The following is a 20,422-nucleotide window of genomic DNA, read 5'->3' as shown; positions in this document are numbered from 1 at the left end:
ATGGATACTTTGATAATAGTAGTCGTCGACCATTCGTTTATGGTAGCAGGTGGGAAGTTGGAATCGAGAAAGTATTTTTACTTACAATTTCCTTGCATGAACTACAGTTTGCGACAAGGAACTACAGTTTGCGACAAGGAACTACAGTTTGCGACAAGGAACTCGCCTTTTTTCCTCCGGTGACGTTTACTTCAGTGACGTTTCACTTCCGGTGTGACCCCCCCGGTTCTAAGATGGAGGTCGCGTTGTTTGTTTAGCTGCGGCTGCTGCTATATATATAACTATTACACACAACAACTATAAAACAACTGGCCAACATGGGTATGATGAGAGTGTTTTAACGTTACATGTATTACATGCTTTGTATCGAGTTCAAACTATATACACATTTAATAACCTCGGTGACTCGCTATGTTATATGAGACTGTCTCAGCTAGCTTGTTAGCTTAGCATTGTTGCTAACACCAGCTAACGTCAGTCAGTTGCCTTCTCTGATTTAGACTTGATTGATTGATTGACCACACTAACGACCACACTAGTTATGTGGCTAGTTTCAAATCAAGTGATTTAAATGGTCACGTTAATGTTTTCCTGTTAATCTTTGGAATGCAGTACTGTATGTCATGTATGTTATGATGAATTGAAAATGGGGGACCCTGATGTAAACAAGACTAAAGTCTTTCTCTGGTCTGCATCCCCTTAACAATTGTGTGTATTGAGCCGTACTGTATTGTACACATTCTGCAATCTGTTAATACAGTTTTCAATCAATCAATCAAGCTGATCCTATGCTGAGGAAATCTCCATCTCTGCTTATTTTTTAAAGCAAACTACAAAAAAAATGCTCATATCCAAAAGTAGCAGATATAGATAAATAGGTCATACATGTAGGTATGCATTTAGTTATGTGGGTGGGTAGGTTTGTAGGCTGGTGGGTGGGTCGTTATGCATTATTATGTATGCAGTATACAGTATAATTATGCATGTATGTATTGTGTGTATGTATGTTTGTATTAACACGTATCTTTTGAATGTATTCTGGTATTTTATAATATGTATATTTTTGTATGTTTGATTTTATAAAACAGGGGAAGTTCTCGATAAGCCTCTAGCCTAGAGTCTAGGCTTCTAACTTCTTCACAATAATGGTTATAACTTATTAGTTATTATGTATTGCTTTTACTTTTGTTTAACTGTGTTAATAAATAAATACAAAATACAATACAATCTAGTATTGGTGGTTAAATAAATATCCTGAACTAGCCTCTGGAGGGATGTTGTTTAGTAAGTTAGTTAGATATGGTTAGCTAACCAGGTAACTACTGGTTCAGTTGTCTTCTTGTTGTAAATGATAGTAGTATAAGTAGTTGTATTGTCTTCTACTGCATGCATGTAGTAATCATAGTATTCTGTCGCAGACATCTTGGTCGTAAACAACAGGTAATTGTAATCAACTAGCAGGTGATTATCATGACAACCAATATGGCTAGTGTTGTTTTATTCACAGTACAGCCAAGTATATTATTGTTGTTGTTGTTGTTGTTGTTGTTGTTGTTGTTGTGGTAACTAGTGTTGTTGTGTTGTTTTAGCCGTAGCCATGAGCTCCACCTGTCCAGGGCTCTACTGTGGCAGAATCCTGATCAATGGATCAGTAGAGGGAGACTGTGGGGTGAGTCGAGAGATATCTGTCTTTCTGTCTGTCTACCTGCCTGTCTGTATCCTGATCACATCTATCTCTATATAGCCCCAATAATCAATATTCCAAAAGCACCACCTACCTACCCAACCTCCTCCAAACTACAGTTTCTTCCCCCTCAAATGTATATACTCTCTTTTTAGACCTTTTTTTTTTATCCACTTTTTCTCCTTATTTTCTATTTTTTTTCTCCCATCCCAATTTCGCCTCGCTAATTCTCCCTTCAATGCTCCCCTCCCCTGTCTCGAACGTTGCTAGACCATGCCACTGGTCGGCTGCAATGTGGACGAAGCCTTGCATCACGTGTCCCCTCCGGTACACGAGGAGGCAGCCGTCGCATCTTTTCACCTGCACAGCGCGATCTCTCAGTGGCGAGGAGTAACGCGTGGGAGGCTCATGCTGCCCCTGATACTTCTTGATTCTGCTGTACAGGCACACCAACCGACCTGTAGGAGTCGCTGTCCACAACGTCCGATCCCCACCCACCGGCTTTCCCACCCCCTAATACTGCCAATTGTATTAGTATGAACAACCAACCAAGCCGGTAGCAACGCCGAGAGCTAGGCTTGAACCCAGCATCTCCTGCGTTGGTGGCGAGCGCCTTGCCCACTGCATCACTTAGCCGCCCCTTTTTAGACAATTTTTTTTACTCATAAACAGTACTGTATATTTGTAGATCTGGTGGTATGTCATAAATGTCTAGATGTAACAGTACTGTATCTGTATGTCATGTATGTCATGTTATGATGAATTGAAAATGGGGGACCCTGGTCTGCATCCCCTTAACACTTTCAGTGCCACCAGGTGGCGCCAGAGTTAGTGCTTGAATGCCACCATCCACTTTAATGTTAACGTTAATATCGCCTAATCTATGTTTTAAATTATGGCTATGTGTCTAATCTGCCCGTCGCTTATCAAAGAATCATTTTCCAGTCAGTGCTGTCGGCAGATTGGTTTTTTATCGCTTCATTTCCGTTTGAGAGCATTTTGAAAAGCACCCGTTTTGAGGTAAAAAACAGTCCATTCTGGGCCATTCTATGATAATCGTCTTTTACTGGAATATTCCAGAACGTTGATATTTGTCGGCCTATTTATGAATCGTTTTCAAATAAACGCTAGATGATCAATATTATACGTACACGCACGCCCATTCGAGCCGCGCGCTGATAATAGCCGTTTTCATTTCCTCATGGTTTTTTCAGTAAAACCGCTTATATCTTCATCAAAATGAGTCTGATTATCCTAACACTGATAACATAGATTCCTTACCTGACATCAGATGGTATCCAACTGGTATATTCCAATTCCTGATCATCAGGATCTAACGTGTATACAGTAGAACTCATGATCCGCGCGGCTCAGAGGCTCCAGAATGAACTGTGGTAACCCCGGCTGCATCAGTGGACTGGAAAATGTGGAGTACAGGATTTTTTTCCCCATCCATTTTCATTGAGTCCATTCCAATCCCTTATGTCATCTGGGAGACGATAGGGGGCGCTTTTTTCCACATCTGATCGCCGGCGGCTCTCGGGTAGACTAGGGTAGGCTCGCGTGATGCAATATGACTTCAGATCGCTAAAAAAAATTAAATTCCGAGAAATCTCGTGAGTGGCTTTCAACGTAACTATTATAAATCCGAGAAAACTTGTGAGTGGCAATCAAAGTGTTAACAATTGTGTGTATTGAGCGAGCTGTACTGTATTGTACCCATTCTGCAATCTGTTAATACAATGTTCAATCAATCAATTCAACAAACACAATAGGAATACCTTCTCTCTCTCTCTCTCTCTCTCTCTCTCTCTCTCTCTCTCTCTCTCTCTCTCTCTCTCTGTCTCTGTCTCTGTCTCTCTCTCTCTCTCTCTCTCTCCCTCTCTCTCCCCCCCCTCTTTGTTTCTTGTCCCCGTGGAGAGCGTGCTGACCTAACCTGCATGTCTCTGTGTGTCCACTAGGTGTGTCCTCTCTGAGAGCGTGCTGACCTAACCTGCATGTCTCTGTGTGTCCACTAGGTGTGTCCTAACCTGCATGTCTCTGTGTGTCCACTAGGTGTGTCCTCTCTGAGAGCGTGCTGACCTAACCTGCATGTCTCTGTGTGTCCACTAGGTGTGTCCTCTAACCTGCATGTCTCTGTGTGTCCACTAGGTGTGTCCTCTCTGAGAGCGTGCTGACCTAACCTGCATGTCTCTGTGTGTCCACTAGGTGTGTCCTCTCTGAGAGCGTGCTGACCTAACCTGCATGTCTCTGTGTGTCCACTAGGTGTGTCCTCTCTGAGAGCGTGCTGACCTAACCTGCATGTCTCTGTGTGTCCACTAGGTGTGTCCTCTAACCTGCATGTCTCTGTGTGCCCACTAGGTGTGCCCTCTAACCTGCATGTCTCTGTGTGTCCACTAGGTGTGTCCTCTCTGAGAGCGTGCTGACCTAACCTGCATGTCTCTGTGTGTCCACTAGGTGTGTCCTCTAACCTGCATGTCTCTGTGTGCCCACTAGGTGTGCCCTCTAACCTGCATGTCTCTGTGTGTCCACTAGGTGTGCCCTCTCTGAGAGCATGCTGACCTAACCTGCATGTCTCTGTGTGCCCACTAGGTGTGCCCTCTAACCTGCATGTCTCTGTGTGTCCACTAGGTGTGCCCTCTCTGAGAGCATGCTGACCTAACCTGCATGTCTCTGTGTGCCCACTAGGTGTGCCCTCTAACCTGCATGTCTCTGTGTGTCCACTAGGTGTGTCCTCTAACCTGCATGTCTCTGTGTGCCCACTAGGTGTGCCCCCGTGGAGAGCGTGCCAGCCTGCAGAAGGTGTGCCAGCGCTGTGTGGAGGCTCCTGACCTGTACGACTGGCTCTACCTGGGCTTCATGGCGCTGCTGCCTCTGCTGCTCCACTGGGTCTTCATAGAGTGGTACTCTGGCAGCAAGAGGTAATGGACACAGAGCAGTGGTTCTCAAACTGCGGGTCGCGACCCAAATTGGGGGCTAGGCGCATTGGCAAGTAGGAAAAAAAAATCTATTTTTACTGTTCTGGCAACATATTTTGGCTAAATATGCCTCGTTTTATAAATGTGTATTGTCATTGATATTATTCATTTTATTTTGATGTTCCTTAATTCCACGTTTGAAGTTACGCAATACATTAATAACCCTTTCACTGCCACACGACAGAAGGTTAACCCTTTAGTACTATCACACAACCGACGGTCGCCGGGCAACCTTCTGTCGTGTGGCAGTGCAAGGGTTATTAACCTTCTGTGTATTGTCGCGGTGAAAGGGTTAACCATGTTGTAGTGCGGCAGTGAAAGGGTTATTAAGTGTGGGGTCCCCCAAAAAAAAATCCTAAATAAAATGGGGTCACGGTATGAGAGAGACTAGAGGTGAGGCCATAGAGAGACTAGAGGTGAGGACATAGAGAGACTAGAGGTGAGGACATAGAGAGACTAGAGGTGAGGACATAGAGAGACTAGAGGTGAGGACATAGAGAGACTAGAGGTGAGGACATAGAGAGACTAGAGGTGAGGACATAGAGAGACTAGAGGTGAGGACATAGAGAGAGACTAGAGGTGAGGCCATAGAGAGACTAGAGGTGAGGACATAGAGAGACTAGAGGTGAGGACATAGAGAGAGACTAGAGGTGAGGACATAGAGAGACTAGAGGTGAGGACATAGAGAGACTAGAGGTGAGGACATAGAGAGACTAGAGGTGAGGACATAGAGAGACTAGAGGTGAGGACATAGAGAGATACTAGAGGTGTGGACATAGAGAGACTAGAGGTGAGGACATAGAGAGACTAGAGGTGAGGACATAGAGAGACTAGAGGTGAGGACATAGAGAGAGACTAGAGGTGAGGACATAGAGAGACTAGAGGTGAGGACATAGAGAGACTAGAGGTGAGGACATAGAGAGAGACTAGAGGTGAGGACATAGAGAGACTAGAGGTGAGGACATAGAGAGACTAGAGGTGAGGACATAGAGAGACTAGAGGTGAGGACATAGAGAGACTAGAGGTGAGGACATAGAGAGAGACTAGAGGTGAGGACATAGAGAGACTAGAGGTGAGGACATAGAGAGAGACTAGAGGTGAGGACATAGAGAGAGACTAGAGGTGAGGACATAGAGAGACTAGAGGTGAGGACATAGAGAGACTAGAGGTGAGGACATAGAGAGACTAGAGGTGAGGACATAGAGAGACTAGAGGTGAGGACATAGAGAGACTAGAGGTGAGGACATAGAGAGACTAGAGGTGAGGACATAGAGAGAGACTAGAGGTGAGGACATAGAGAGAGACTAGAGGTGAGGACATAGAGAGACTAGAGGTGAGGACATAGAGAGACTAGAGGTGAGGACATAGAGAGACTAGAGGTGAGGACATAGAGAGAGACTAGAGGTGAGGACATAGAGAGACTAGAGGTGAGGACATAGAGAGACTAGAGGTGAGGACATAGAGAGACTAGAGGTGAGGACATAGAGAGACTAGAGGTGAGGACATAGAGAGAGACTAGAGGTGAGGACATAGAGAGACTAGAGGTGAGGACATAGAGAGAGACTAGAGGTGAGGACATAGAGAGAGACTAGAGGTGAGGACATAGAGAGAGACTAGAGGTGAGGACATAGAGAGACTAGAGGTGAGGACATAGAGAGAGACTAGAGGTGAGGACATAGAGAGACTAGAGGTGAGGACATAGAGAGACTAGAGGTGAGGACATAGAGAGACTAGAGGTGAGGACATAGAGAGACTAGAGGTGAGGACATAGAGAGACTAGAGGTGAGGACATAGAGAGACTAGAGGTGAGGACATAGAGAGAGACTAGAGGTGAGGACATAGAGAGACTAGAGGTGAGGACATAGAGAGACTAGAGGTGAGGACATAGAGAGACTAGAGGTGAGGACATAGAGAGACTAGAGGTGAGGACATAGAGAGAGACTAGAGGTGAGGACATAGAGAGACTAGAGGTGAGGACATAGAGAGACTAGAGGTGAGGACATAGAGAGACTAGAGGTGAGGACATAGAGAGACTAGAGGTGAGGACATAGAGAGACTAGAGGTGAGGACATAGAGAGACTAGAGGTGAGGACATAGAGAGACTAGAGGTGAGGACATAGAGAGAGACTAGAGGTGAGGCCATAGAGAGACTAGAGGTGAGGACATAGAGAGAGACTAGAGGTGAGGACATAGAGAGACTAGAGGTGAGGACATAGAGAGACTAGAGGTGAGGACATAGAGAGAGACTAGAGGTGAGGACATAGAGAGACTAGAGGTGAGGACATAGAGAGACTAGAGGTGAGGACATAGAGAGACTAGAGGTGAGGACATAGAGAGAGACTAGAGGTGAGGACATAGAGAGACTAGAGGTGAGGACATAGAGAGAGACTAGAGGTGAGGACATAGAGAGACTAGAGGTGAGGACATAGAGAGACTAGAGGTGAGGACATAGAGAGAGACTAGAGGTGAGGACATAGAGAGACTAGAGGTGAGGACATAGAGAGAGACTAGAGGTGAGGACATAGAGAGACTAGAGGTGAGGACATAGAGAGACTAGAGGTGAGGACATAGAGAGAGACTAGAGGTGAGGACATAGAGAGACTAGAGGTGAGGACATAGAGAGACTAGAGGTGAGGACATAGAGAGAGACTAGAGGTGAGGACATAGAGAGAGACTAGAGGTGAGGACATAGAGAGACTAGAGGTGAGGACATAGAGAGAGACTAGAGGTGAGGACATAGAGAGAGACTAGAGGTGAGGACATAGAGAGACTAGAGGTGAGGACATAGAGAGACTAGAGGTGAGGACATAGAGAGACTAGAGGTGAGGACATAGAGAGACTAGAGGTGAGGACATAGAGAGACTAGAGGTGAGGACATAGAGAGAGACTAGAGGTGAGGACATAGAGAGAGACTAGAGGTGAGGACATAGAGAGAGACTAGAGGTGAGGACATAGAGAGACTAGAGGTGAGGACATAGAGAGAGACTAGAGGTGAGGACATAGAGAGAGACTAGAGGTGAGGACATAGAGAGACTAGAGGTGAGGACATAGAGAGACTAGAGGTGAGGACATAGAGAGAGACTAGAGGTGAGGACATAGAGAGAGACTAGAGGTGAGGACATAGAGAGACTAGAGGTGAGGACATAGAGAGAGACTAGAGGTGAGGACATAGAGAGAGACTAGAGGTGAGGACATAGAGAGACTAGAGGTGAGGACATAGAGAGAGACTAGAGGTGAGGACATAGAGAGACTAGAGGTGAGGACATAGAGAGACTAGAGGTGAGGACATAGAGAGACTAGAGGTGAGGACATAGAGAGAGACTAGAGGTGAGGACATAGAGAGAGACTAGAGGTGAGGACATAGAGAGACTAGAGGTGAGGACATAGAGAGACTAGAGGTGAGGACATAGAGAGACTAGAGGTGAGGACATAGAGAGACTAGAGGTGAGGACATAGAGAGACTAGAGGTGAGGACATAGAGAGACTAGAGGTGAGGACATAGAGAGAGACTAGAGGTGAGGACATAGAGAGAGACTAGAGGTGAGGACATAGAGAGAGACTAGAGGTGAGGACATAGAGAGAGACTAGAGGTGAGGACATAGAGAGACTAGAGGTGAGGACATAGAGAGACTAGAGGTGAGGACATAGAGAGAGACTAGAGGTGAGGACATAGAGAGACTAGAGGTGAGGACATAGAGAGACTAGAGGTGAGGACATAGAGAGACTAGAGGTGAGGACATAGAGAGACTAGAGGTGAGGACATAGAGAGACTAGAGGTGAGGACATAGAGAGACTAGAGGTGAGGACATAGAGAGAGACTAGAGGTGAGGACATAGAGAGAGACTAGAGGTGAGGACATAGAGAGAGACTAGAGGTGAGGACATAGAGAGACTAGAGGTGAGGACATAGAGAGAGACTAGAGGTGAGGACATAGAGAGACTAGAGGTGAGGACATAGAGAGAGACTAGAGGTGAGGACATAGAGAGACTAGAGGTGAGGACATAGAGAGAGACTAGAGGTGAGGACATAGAGAGACTAGAGGTGAGGACATAGAGAGACTAGAGGTGAGGACATAGAGAGACTAGAGGTGAGGACATAGAGAGACTAGAGGTGAGGACATAGAGAGACTAGAGGTGAGGACATAGAGAGACTAGAGGTGAGGACATAGAGAGACTAGAGGTGAGGACATAGAGAGACTAGAGGTGAGGACATAGAGAGACTAGAGGTGAGGACATAGAGAGAGACTAGAGGTGAGGACATAGAGAGACTAGAGGTGAGGACATAGAGAGACTAGAGGTGAGGACATAGAGAGAGACTAGAGGTGAGGACATAGAGAGACTAGAGGTGAGGACATAGAGAGAGACTAGAGGTGAGGACATAGAGAGAGACTAGAGGTGAGGACATAGAGAGAGACTAGAGGTGAGGACATAGAGAGAGACTAGAGGTGAGGACATAGAGAGAGACTAGAGGTGAGGACATAGAGAGAGACTAGAGGTGAGGACATAGAGAGACTAGAGGTGAGGACATAGAGAGACTAGAGGTGAGGACATAGAGAGAGACTAGAGGTGAGGACATAGAGAGAGACTAGAGGTGAGGACATAGAGAGACTAGAGGTGAGGACATAGAGAGAGACTAGAGGTGAGGACATAGAGAGAGACTAGAGGTGAGGACATAGAGAGAGACTAGAGGTGAGGACATAGAGAGACTAGAGGTGAGGACATAGAGAGACTAGAGGTGAGGACATAGAGAGAGACTAGAGGTGAGGACATAGAGAGAGACTAGAGGTGAGGACATAGAGAGAGACTAGAGGTGAGGACATAGAGAGACTAGAGGTGAGGACATAGAGAGACTAGAGGTGAGGACATAGAGAGACTAGAGGTGAGGACATAGAGAGACTAGAGGTGAGGACATAGAGAGACTAGAGGTGAGGACATAGAGAGAGACTAGAGGTGAGGACATAGAGAGAGACTAGAGGTGAGGACATAGAGAGACTAGAGGTGAGGACATAGAGAGACTAGAGGTGAGGACATAGAGAGACTAGAGGTGAGGACATAGAGAGAGACTAGAGGTGAGGACATAGAGAGACTAGAGGTGAGGACATAGAGAGACTAGAGGTGAGGACATAGAGAGACTAGAGGTGAGGACATAGAGAGACTAGAGGTGAGGACATAGAGAGAGACTAGAGGTGAGGACATAGAGAGAGACTAGAGGTGAGGACATAGAGAGACTAGAGGTGAGGACATAGAGAGACTAGAGGTGAGGACATAGAGAGACTAGAGGTGAGGACATAGAGAGACTAGAGGTGAGGACATAGAGAGACTAGAGGTGAGGACATAGAGAGAGACTAGAGGTGAGGACATAGAGAGACTAGAGGTGAGGACATAGAGAGACTAGAGGTGAGGACATAGAGAGACTAGAGGTGAGGACATAGAGAGACTAGAGGTGAGGACATAGAGAGAGACTAGAGGTGAGGACATAGAGAGACTAGAGGTGAGGACATAGAGAGACTAGAGGTGAGGACATAGAGAGAGACTAGAGGTGAGGACATAGAGAGAGACTAGAGGTGAGGACATAGAGAGACTAGAGGTGAGGACATAGAGAGAGACTAGAGGTGAGGACATAGAGAGAGACTAGAGGTGAGGACATAGAGAGACTAGAGGTGAGGACATAGAGAGACTAGAGGTGAGGACATAGAGAGACTAGAGGTGAGGACATAGAGAGACTAGAGGTGAGGACATAGAGAGACTAGAGGTGAGGACATAGAGAGACTAGAGGTGAGGACATAGAGAGACTAGAGGTGAGGACATAGAGAGACTAGAGGTGAGGACATAGAGAGACTAGAGGTGAGGACATAGAGAGACTAGAGGTGAGGACATAGAGAGACTAGAGGTGAGGACATAGAGAGAGACTAGAGGTGAGGACATAGAGAGACTAGAGGTGAGGACATAGAGAGACTAGAGGTGAGGACATAGAGAGACTAGAGGTGAGGACATAGAGAGACTAGAGGTGAGGACATAGAGAGACTAGAGGTGAGGACATAGAGGAGACTAGAGGTGAGGACATAGAGAGAGACTAGAGGTGAGGACATAGAGAGACTAGAGGTGAGGACATAGAGAGACTAGAGGTGAGGACATAGAGAGACTAGAGGTGAGGACATAGAGAGAGACTAGAGGTGAGGACATAGAGAGACTAGAGGTGAGGACATAGAGAGACTAGAGGTGAGGACATAGAGAGACTAGAGGTGAGGACATAGAGAGACTAGAGGTGAGGACATAGAGAGACTAGAGGTGAGGACATAGAGAGACTAGAGGTGAGGACATAGAGAGACTAGAGGTGAGGACATAGAGAGACTAGAGGTGAGGACATAGAGAGACTAGAGGTGAGGACATAGAGAGACTAGAGGTGAGGACATAGAGAGACTAGAGGTGAGGACATAGAGAGACTAGAGGTGAGGACATAGAGAGAGACTAGAGGTGAGGACATAGAGAGACTAGAGGTGAGGACATAGAGAGACTAGAGGTGAGGACATAGAGAGACTAGAGGTGAGGACATAGAGAGACTAGAGGTGAGGACATAGAGAGACTAGAGTGAGGACATAGACATAGAGAGACTAGAGGTGAGGACATAGAGAGACTAGAGGTGAGGACATAGAGAGACTAGAGGTGAGGACATAGAGAGACTAGAGGTGAGGACATAGAGAGACTAGAGGTGAGGACATAGAGAGACTAGAGGTGAGGACATAGAGAGACTAGAGGTGAGGACATAGAGAGACTAGAGGTGAGGACATAGAGAGACTAGAGGTGAGGACATAGAGAGACTAGAGGTGAGGACATAGAGAGACTAGAGGTGAGGACATAGAGAGACTAGAGGTGAGGACATAGAGAGACTAGAGGTGAGGACATAGAGAGACTAGAGGTGAGGACATAGAGAGACTAGAGGTGAGGACATAGAGAGACTAGAGGTGAGGACATAGAGAGACTAGAGGTGAGGACATAGAGAGACTAGAGGTGAGGACATAGAGAGACTAGAGGTGAGGACATAGAGAGAGACTAGAGTGAGGACATAGAGAGACTAGAGGTGAGGACATAGAGAGACTAGAGGTGAGGACATAGAGAGACTAGAGGTGAGACATAGTGAGGACATAGAGAGACTAGAGGTGAGGACATAGAGAGAGACTAGAGGTGAGGACATAGAGAGACTAGAGGTGAGGACATAGAGAGACTAGAGGTGAGGACATAGAGAGACTAGAGGTGAGGACATAGAGAGACTAGAGGTGAGGACATAGAGAGACTAGAGGTGAGGACATAGAGAGACTAGAGGTGAGGACATAGAGAGACTAGAGGTGAGGACATAGAGAGACTAGAGGTGAGGACATAGAGAGAGACTAGAGGTGAGGACATAGAGAGACTAGAGGTGAGGACATAGAGAGAGACTAGAGGTGAGGACATAGAGAGACTAGAGGTGAGGACATAGAGAGACTAGAGGTGAGGACATAGAGAGAGACTAGAGGTGAGGACATAGAGAGACTAGAGGTGAGGACATAGAGAGAGACTAGAGGTGAGGACATAGAGAGACTAGAGGTGAGGACATAGAGAGACTAGAGGTGAGGACATAGAGAGACTAGAGGTGAGGACATAGAGAGACTAGAGGTGAGGACATAGAGAGACTAGAGGTGAGGACATAGAGAGACTAGAGGTGAGGACATAGAGAGAGACTAGAGGTGAGGACATAGAGAGACTAGAGGTGAGGACATAGAGAGACTAGAGGTGAGGACATAGAGAGACTAGAGGTGAGGACATAGAGAGACTAGAGGTGAGGACATAGAGAGACTAGAGGTGAGGACATAGAGAGACTAGAGGTGAGGACATAGAGAGACTAGAGGTGAGGACATAGAGAGACTAGAGGTGAGGACATAGAGAGACTAGAGGTGAGGACATAGAGAGACTAGAGGTGAGGACATAGAGAGAGACTAGAGGTGAGGACATAGAGAGACTAGAGGTGAGGACATAGAGAGAGACTAGAGGTGAGGACATAGAGAGAGACTAGAGGTGAGGACATAGAGAGACTAGAGGTGAGGACATAGAGAGAGACTAGAGGTGAGGACATAGAGAGACTAGAGGTGAGGACATAGAGAGACTAGAGGTGAGGACATAGAGAGACTAGAGGTGAGGACATAGAGAGAGACTAGAGGTGAGGACATAGAGAGACTAGAGGTGAGGACATAGAGAGACTAGAGGTGAGGACATAGAGAGACTAGAGGTGAGGACATAGAGAGACTAGAGGTGAGGACATAGAGAGAGACTAGAGGTGAGGACATAGAGAGAGACTAGAGGTGAGGACATAGAGAGAGACTAGAGGTGAGGACATAGAGAGAGACTAGAGGTGAGGACATAGAGAGAGACTAGAGGTGAGGACATAGAGAGACTAGAGGTGAGGACATAGAGAGACTAGAGGTGAGGACATAGAGAGACTAGAGGTGAGGACATAGAGAGACTAGAGGTGAGGACATAGAGAGACTAGAGGTGAGGACATAGAGAGACTAGAGGTGAGGACATAGAGAGACTAGAGGTGAGGACATAGAGAGACTAGAGGTGAGGACATAGAGAGAGACTAGAGGTGAGGACATAGAGAGACTAGAGGTGAGGACATAGAGAGAGACTAGAGGTGAGGACATAGAGAGACTAGAGGTGAGGACATAGAGAGACTAGAGGTGAGGACATAGAGAGAGACTAGAGGTGAGGACATAGAGAGACTAGAGGTGAGGACATAGAGAGACTAGAGGTGAGGACATAGAGAGACTAGAGGGAGGACATAGAGAGACTAGAGGTGAGGACATAGAGAGACTAGAGGTGAGGACATAGAGAGACTAGAGGTGAGGACATAGAGAGACTAGAGGTGAGGACATAGAGAGACTAGAGGTGAGGACATAGAGAGACTAGAGGTGAGGACATAGAGAGACTAGAGGTGAGGACATAGAGAGACTAGAGGTGAGGACATAGGAGACTAGAGACTAGGTGAGGACATAGAGAGACTAGAGGTGAGGACATAGAGAGACTAGAGGTGAGGACATAGAGAGACTAGAGGTGAGGACATAGAGAGACTAGAGGTGAGGACATAGAGAGACTAGAGGTGAGGACATAGAGAGACTAGAGGTGAGGACATAGAGAGACTAGAGGTGAGGACATAGAGAGACTAGAGGTGAGGACATAGAGAGACTAGAGGTGAGGACTAGAGAGAGACTAGAGGTGAGGACATAGAGAGACTAGAGGTGAGGACATAGAGAGACTAGAGGTGAGGACATAGAGAGACTAGAGGTGAGGACATAGAGAGACTAGAGGTGAGGACATAGAGAGACTAGAGGTGAGGACATAGAGAGACTAGAGGTGAGGACATAGAGAGACTAGAGGTGAGGACATAGAGAGACTAGAGGTGAGGACATAGAGAGACTAGAGGTGAGGACATAGAGAGACTAGAGGTGAGGACATAGAGAGACTAGAGGTGAGGACATAGAGAGACTAGAGGTGAGGACATAGAGAGACTAGAGGTGAGGACATAGAGAGACTAGAGGTGAGGACATAGAGAGACTAGAGGTGAGGACATAGAGAGAGACTAGAGGTGAGGACATAGAGAGACTAGAGGTGAGGACATAGAGAGACTAGAGGTGAGGACATAGAGAGACTAGAGGTGAGGACATAGAGAGACTAGAGGTGAGGACATAGAGAGACTAGAGGTGAGGACATAGAGAGACTAGAGGTGAGGACATAGAGAGACTAGAGGTGAGGACATAGAGAGACTAGAGGTGAGGACATAGAGAGACTAGAGGTGAGGACATAGAGAGACTAGAGGTGAGGACATAGAGAGACTAGAGGTGAGGACATAGAGAGACTAGAGGTGAGGACATAGAGAGACTAGAGGTGAGGACATAGAGAGACTAGAGGTGAGGACATAGAGAGACTAGAGGTGAGGACTAGAGAGACTAGAGGTGAGGACATAGAGAGACTAGAGGTGAGGACATAGAGAGACTAGAGGTGAGGACATAGAGAGACTAGAGGTGAGGACATAGAGAGAGACTAGAGGTGAGGACATAGAGAGACTAGAGGTGAGGACATAGAGAGACTAGAGGTGAGGACATAGAGAGACTAGAGGTGAGGACATAGAGAGACTAGAGGTGAGGACATAGAGAGACTAGAGGTGAGGACATAGAGAGACTAGAGGTGAGGACATAGAGAGACTAGAGGTGAGGACATAGAGAGACTAGAGGTGAGGACATAGAGAGACTAGAGGTGAGGACATAGAGAGACTAGAGGTGAGGACATAGAGAGACTAGAGGTGAGGACATAGAGAGACTAGAGGTGAGGACATAGAGAGACTAGAGGTGAGGACATAGAGAGACTAGAGGTGAGGACATAGAGAGAGACTAGAGGTGAGGACATAGAGAGACTAGAGGTGAGGACATAGAGAGACTAGAGGTGAGGACATAGAGAGACTAGAGGTGAGGACATAGAGAGAGACTAGAGGTGAGGACATAGAGAGACTAGAGGTGAGGACATAGAGAGACTAGAGGTGAGGACATAGAGAGACTAGAGGTGAGGACATAGAGAGACTAGAGGTGAGGACATAGAGAGACTAGAGGTGAGGACATAGAGAGACTAGAGGTGAGGACATAGAGAGACTAGAGGTGAGGACATAGAGAGAGACTAGAGGTGTGGACATAGAGAGACTAGAGGTGAGGACATAGAGAGACTAGAGGTGAGGACATAGAGAGAGACTAGAGGTGAGGACATAGAGAGACTAGAGGTGAGGACATAGAGAGAGACTAGAGGTGAGGACATAGAGAGAGACTAGAGGTGAGGACATAGAGAGACTAGAGGTGAGGACATAGAGAGACTAGAGGTGAGGACATAGAGAGACTAGAGGTGAGGACATAGAGAGAGACTAGAGGTGAGGACATAGAGAGACTAGAGGCGTCTATTCGTATACTAACGCATTTATGCTTCCGCGTTCGCGTTTTGCGCTCTGATTGGCCACTGGTGTTTCTGGTCGCACCAATCGTGTGGCGGCAAGTTCTTTCGCCGGTTAAGCTCAGGCGACTCTTTCGAAGTTGGTTAAGGTTAGAGTTTGTCTTAGAGCATGGCGATAGAACACCAGCCCTGATTCCAAACTCTAACCTTAACCAACTTCGAAAGAGTCGCCGAAGCTTAACCAGTGATAAACTAGGTGTTAGGTAGTTTGCTGCTGGTCGAGGCGGAAATGGGCGCGTCACGCGATTGGGCGCACATGTCACATGGCCAGAAACGTCAGTGGCCAATCAGATCGCACCAGAAACGGCAGTGGCCAATCAGAATCGCAAAACGCACATGCGGAAGCATAAATGCGTTAGTATACGAATAGACGCGGTGTGGACATAGAGAGAGACGAGAGGTGTGGACAGACGGATATCTAGAGATCTATTTGTTGAATCATACAGCTGTCAGGATCTAGTCACATTCTGACTAGGCTGGTAAAGCTACGCCTCCTAAAGTGTGCAAACGTAAGTACAGGAAGTACAGGCTACAGGCGTTTCCGGTTTCGACAAAACAATTATAGAAACGTGTGAAGTGCACAATATTTCCTCGTTTAAGCCACTGCAACGGCTTTGCCTGAAGAATGTACTACATGACCGGGACGTTCTAGCTTGTTTGCCGACAGGATTCGGGAAAAGTTTGGTCCGTTCAGAGGCAGCTTCCAGGGGAAGTACATACACCGGAGATTCTACCCCACAGACACTTTCGGCAGTAGTTCTTTACCAGTCTTTATCTCACGGAGGAGATAAAACTGGGAACGAGGTTACATTCTGACTGGTGGAACTGGGATCAGGTTTAAATGAAATTACCTAACAATGTTGTTTATTTCATATATTCTCCTCCTCTCCTCATCTCCACTCATTTCCTCTCCTCTCCTCTCCTCCTCTCCTCTCCTCCCTCCCCTCTCCTCTCCTCTCCTCTCCTCTCCTCTCCTCTCCTCTCCTCTCCTCTCCTCTCCTCTCCTCTCCTCTCCTCTCCTCCTCTCCCCTCCCCTCCTCTCTTCTTCTCTCCCCTCCTCTCCTCCTCTCTTCTCTCCTATCTTCTCCCCTCGTCTCATCTCTTCTCTTATCTCCCCTCCTCTCCTCTCCTCTCCCCTATTCTCTCCTCTCCCCTCTTCTCCCCTCTCTCCCCTCCTCTCTCCTCTCTTCTCCCCTCTCCTCTCCTCATCTCCTCACCTCTCCTCCCCTCTCCTCCTCTCTCCTCCTCTCTCCTCTCCTCTCCTCTCCTCCTCTCCTCTCCTCTCCTCTCCTCTCCTCTCCTCTCCTCTCCTCTCCTCTCCTCTCCTCTCCTCTCCTCTCCTCTCCTCTCCTCTCCTCTCCTCTCCCCTCCCTCCTCTCCCCTCCCCTCCCCTCCCCTCCCCTCCCCTCCCCTCCCTCTCCTCCCCTCCCTCTCCCTCTCCTCTCCTCTCCTCTCCTCTCCTCTCCTCTCCTCTCCTCTCCTCTCCTCTCCTCTCCTCTCCTCTCCTCTCCTCTCCCTCCCCTCCCCTCTCCTCTCCTCTCCTCTCCTCTCCTCTCCTCTCCTCTCCTCTCCTCTCCTCTCCTCTCCCCTCCCTCTCCTCTCCTCTCCTCTCCTCTCCTCTCCTCCTCTCCTCTCCTCTCCTCTCCTCTCCTCCTCTCTCCTCTCCTCTCCTCTCCTCTCAGCTCCTCAGCTCTGCTGCAGCATGTGACAGAGTGCAGTGTGTCTGCAGTAGTGACCCTCCTCGTCACAGAGCCAGTGGGCGCCGTCACTATCCGCTCCTGTCGGGTCCAGATGCTGTCGGACTGGTACACCATGCTGTACAACCCCAGCCCAGACTACATCACCACCCTGCACTGCACCCAGGAGGCCGTCTACCCACTGTGAGATATATAATATAATACTGTAAGATATATATCATATAATACTGTAAGATATATATAATATAATACTGTAAGATATATATAATATAATACTGTAAGATATATATCATATAATACTGTAAGATATATATAATATAATACTGTAAGATATATATAATATAATACTGTGAGATATATATAATATAATACTGTAAGATATATATCATATAATACTGTAAGATATATATAATATAATACTGTGAGATATATATAATATAATACTGTAAGATATATCATATAATACTGTAAGATATATATAATATAATATAATACTGTAAGATATATATAATATAATACTGTAAGATATATATCATATAATACTGTAAGATATATATAATATAATACTGTAAGATATATATAATATAATACTGTGAGATATATATAATATAATACTGTAAGATATATATCATATAATACTGTAAGATATATAATATAATATAATACTGTAAGATATATATAATATAATACTGTAAGATATATATCATATAATACTGTAAGATATATATAATATAATACTGTAAGATATATAATATAATACTGTGAGATATATATAATATAATACTGTAATATATATATCATATAATACTGTAAGATATATAATATATAATATAATACTGTAAGATATATATAATATAATACTGTAAGATATATATCATATAATACTGTAAGATATATATAATATAATATAATACTGTAAGATATATATAATAATACTGTAAGATATATATCATATAATACTGTAAGATATATATAATATAATACTGTAAGATATATATAATATATACTGTAAGATATATATCATATAATACTCTAAGATACATATATATAATATAATACTGTAAGATATCATGTATATAATACTGTAAGATATCATGTATATAATATAATACTGTACGATATGATGTATATAATATTATATAATATAATACTGTAAGATATTATCTATAATATCATACTGTAAGATATATAATATAATACTGTAAGATATGATATATATATAATATAATACTGTAAGATATGATCTATAATATAATACTGTAAGATATGATCTATATAATATAATACTGTAAGATATGATATATATAATATAATACTGTAAGATATGATCTATAATATAATACTGTAAGATATGATCTATAATATAATACTGTAAGATATGATCTATAATATAATACTGTAAGATATGATCTATAATATAATACTGTAAGATATGATCTATATAATATAATACTGTAAGATATGATATATATAATATAATACTGTAAGATATGATCTATAATATAATACTGTAAGATATGATGTATATAATATAATACTGTAAGATATGATGTATATAATATATATAATATAATACTGTAAGATATGATGTATATAATATAATACTGTAAGATATGATCTATAATATAATACTGTAAGATATGATCTATAATATAATACTGTAAGATATGATGTATATAATATAATACTGTAAGATATGATGTATATAATATATATAATATAATACTGTAAGATATGATGTATATAATATAATACTGTAAGATATGATCTATAATATAATACTGTAAGATATGATCTATAATATAATACTGTAAGATATGATATATATATAATATAATACTGTAAGATATGATATATATAATATAATACTGTAAGATATGATCTATATAATATATAATATAATACTGTAAGATATGATATATATAATATAATATATATAATATAATACTGTAAGATATGATCTATAATATAATACTGTAAGATATGATGTATATAATATATATAATATAATACTGTAAGATATGATATATATATATAATATATATAATATAATACTGTAAGATATGATATATATATATATAATACTGTAAGATATGATCTATATAATATATATAATATAATACTGTAAGATATGATATATAATATATATAATATAATACTGTAAGATATGATATATATAATATAATACTGTAAGATATGATCTATATAATATATATAATATAATACTGTAAGATATGATATATATAATATAATACTGTAAGAACGGGTCAATTGTGACAAATAGGGAGTCCACACGTGAAAGGAATTTTAACAATATCATTTATTTAGACCCATCTAAACAAACAAAATATTTAAATAAACAAAGATTGTGTATGTATAAGGATCAGTGATGTATGCAGTGTGTGGATGAGTGAAACGTGAAGTGTGGTGCTGTGTGGTGTAAGTAGTAATATTCAGATATCAAAGTTAAAAGGGGTCGAGGTCACCCTGTGTCCTGGGAGATGGAGAAGCAGACAGAGGGAGTTAGAGGTCACCCTGTGTCCTGGGAGATGGAGAAGCAGACAGAGGGAGTTAGACGGGAAACATAAATACATGTGCAGCTCTCTCACTGCCCAGGTGATTCTACCACACCCATTAGCAGGTAGAGTGGGGGTCGATACAGATATGATCTATATAATATGATACTGTAAGATATAATATAATACTGTAAGATATGATATATATTATAATATAATACTGTAAGATATATAATATATAATATAATACTGTAAGATATGATATATCATCATCAAACCTTTATTTGAATAGGCAGGTTAATTAAGAACAAGTTCTTATTTTCAATAACGGCCTATGTACTATGAGAGTACGAGAGAGATGGAACGAGTGAGAGAGTGTGTGAGAGTGAGAGCGCGAGAGAAGGGTGTGTATGAGAGAGAGAGAGAGAGAGAGAGAGAAGGAAACAGCTGACTCCGGCCCGTCTTCCTGTGAAAGACCGATGTGTTCCGACAGTAAGTAAGTGTAAGTAAGTGACAACAAGCCCGT

At 43.9% G+C, this 20,422-nt stretch overlaps 1 protein-coding gene across 1 annotated transcript; it reads left to right on the top strand.

The window, feature by feature from the left end:
* Positions 1-211: 211 nt before the first annotated feature.
* On the top strand, positions 212-17,567 carry LOC311248069 (JNK1/MAPK8-associated membrane protein-like; the record flags this gene model as incomplete). The annotated part of the gene is made up of 4 exons (XM_084339026.1): positions 212-321; positions 1,590-1,669; positions 4,451-4,605; positions 17,366-17,567. The coding sequence occupies exons 1-4, from the start codon at positions 318-320 to the stop codon at positions 17,565-17,567; spliced, it is 441 nt and encodes a 146-aa protein (XP_084195152.1). The 5' UTR covers positions 212-317.
* Positions 17,568-20,422: the final 2,855 nt, after the last annotated feature.

The sequence above is a fragment of the Notolepis coatsorum genome (genome assembly GCF_963971535.1).
Source record: "Notolepis coatsorum genome assembly, contig: SCAFFOLD_1639, whole genome shotgun sequence".
NCBI classification, from domain to species: Eukaryota; Metazoa; Chordata; class Actinopteri; order Aulopiformes; family Paralepididae; genus Notolepis; species Notolepis coatsorum.
Note: the sequence above shows the minus strand (reverse complement) of the source record. Positions and strands in the feature narration are given on the sequence as shown.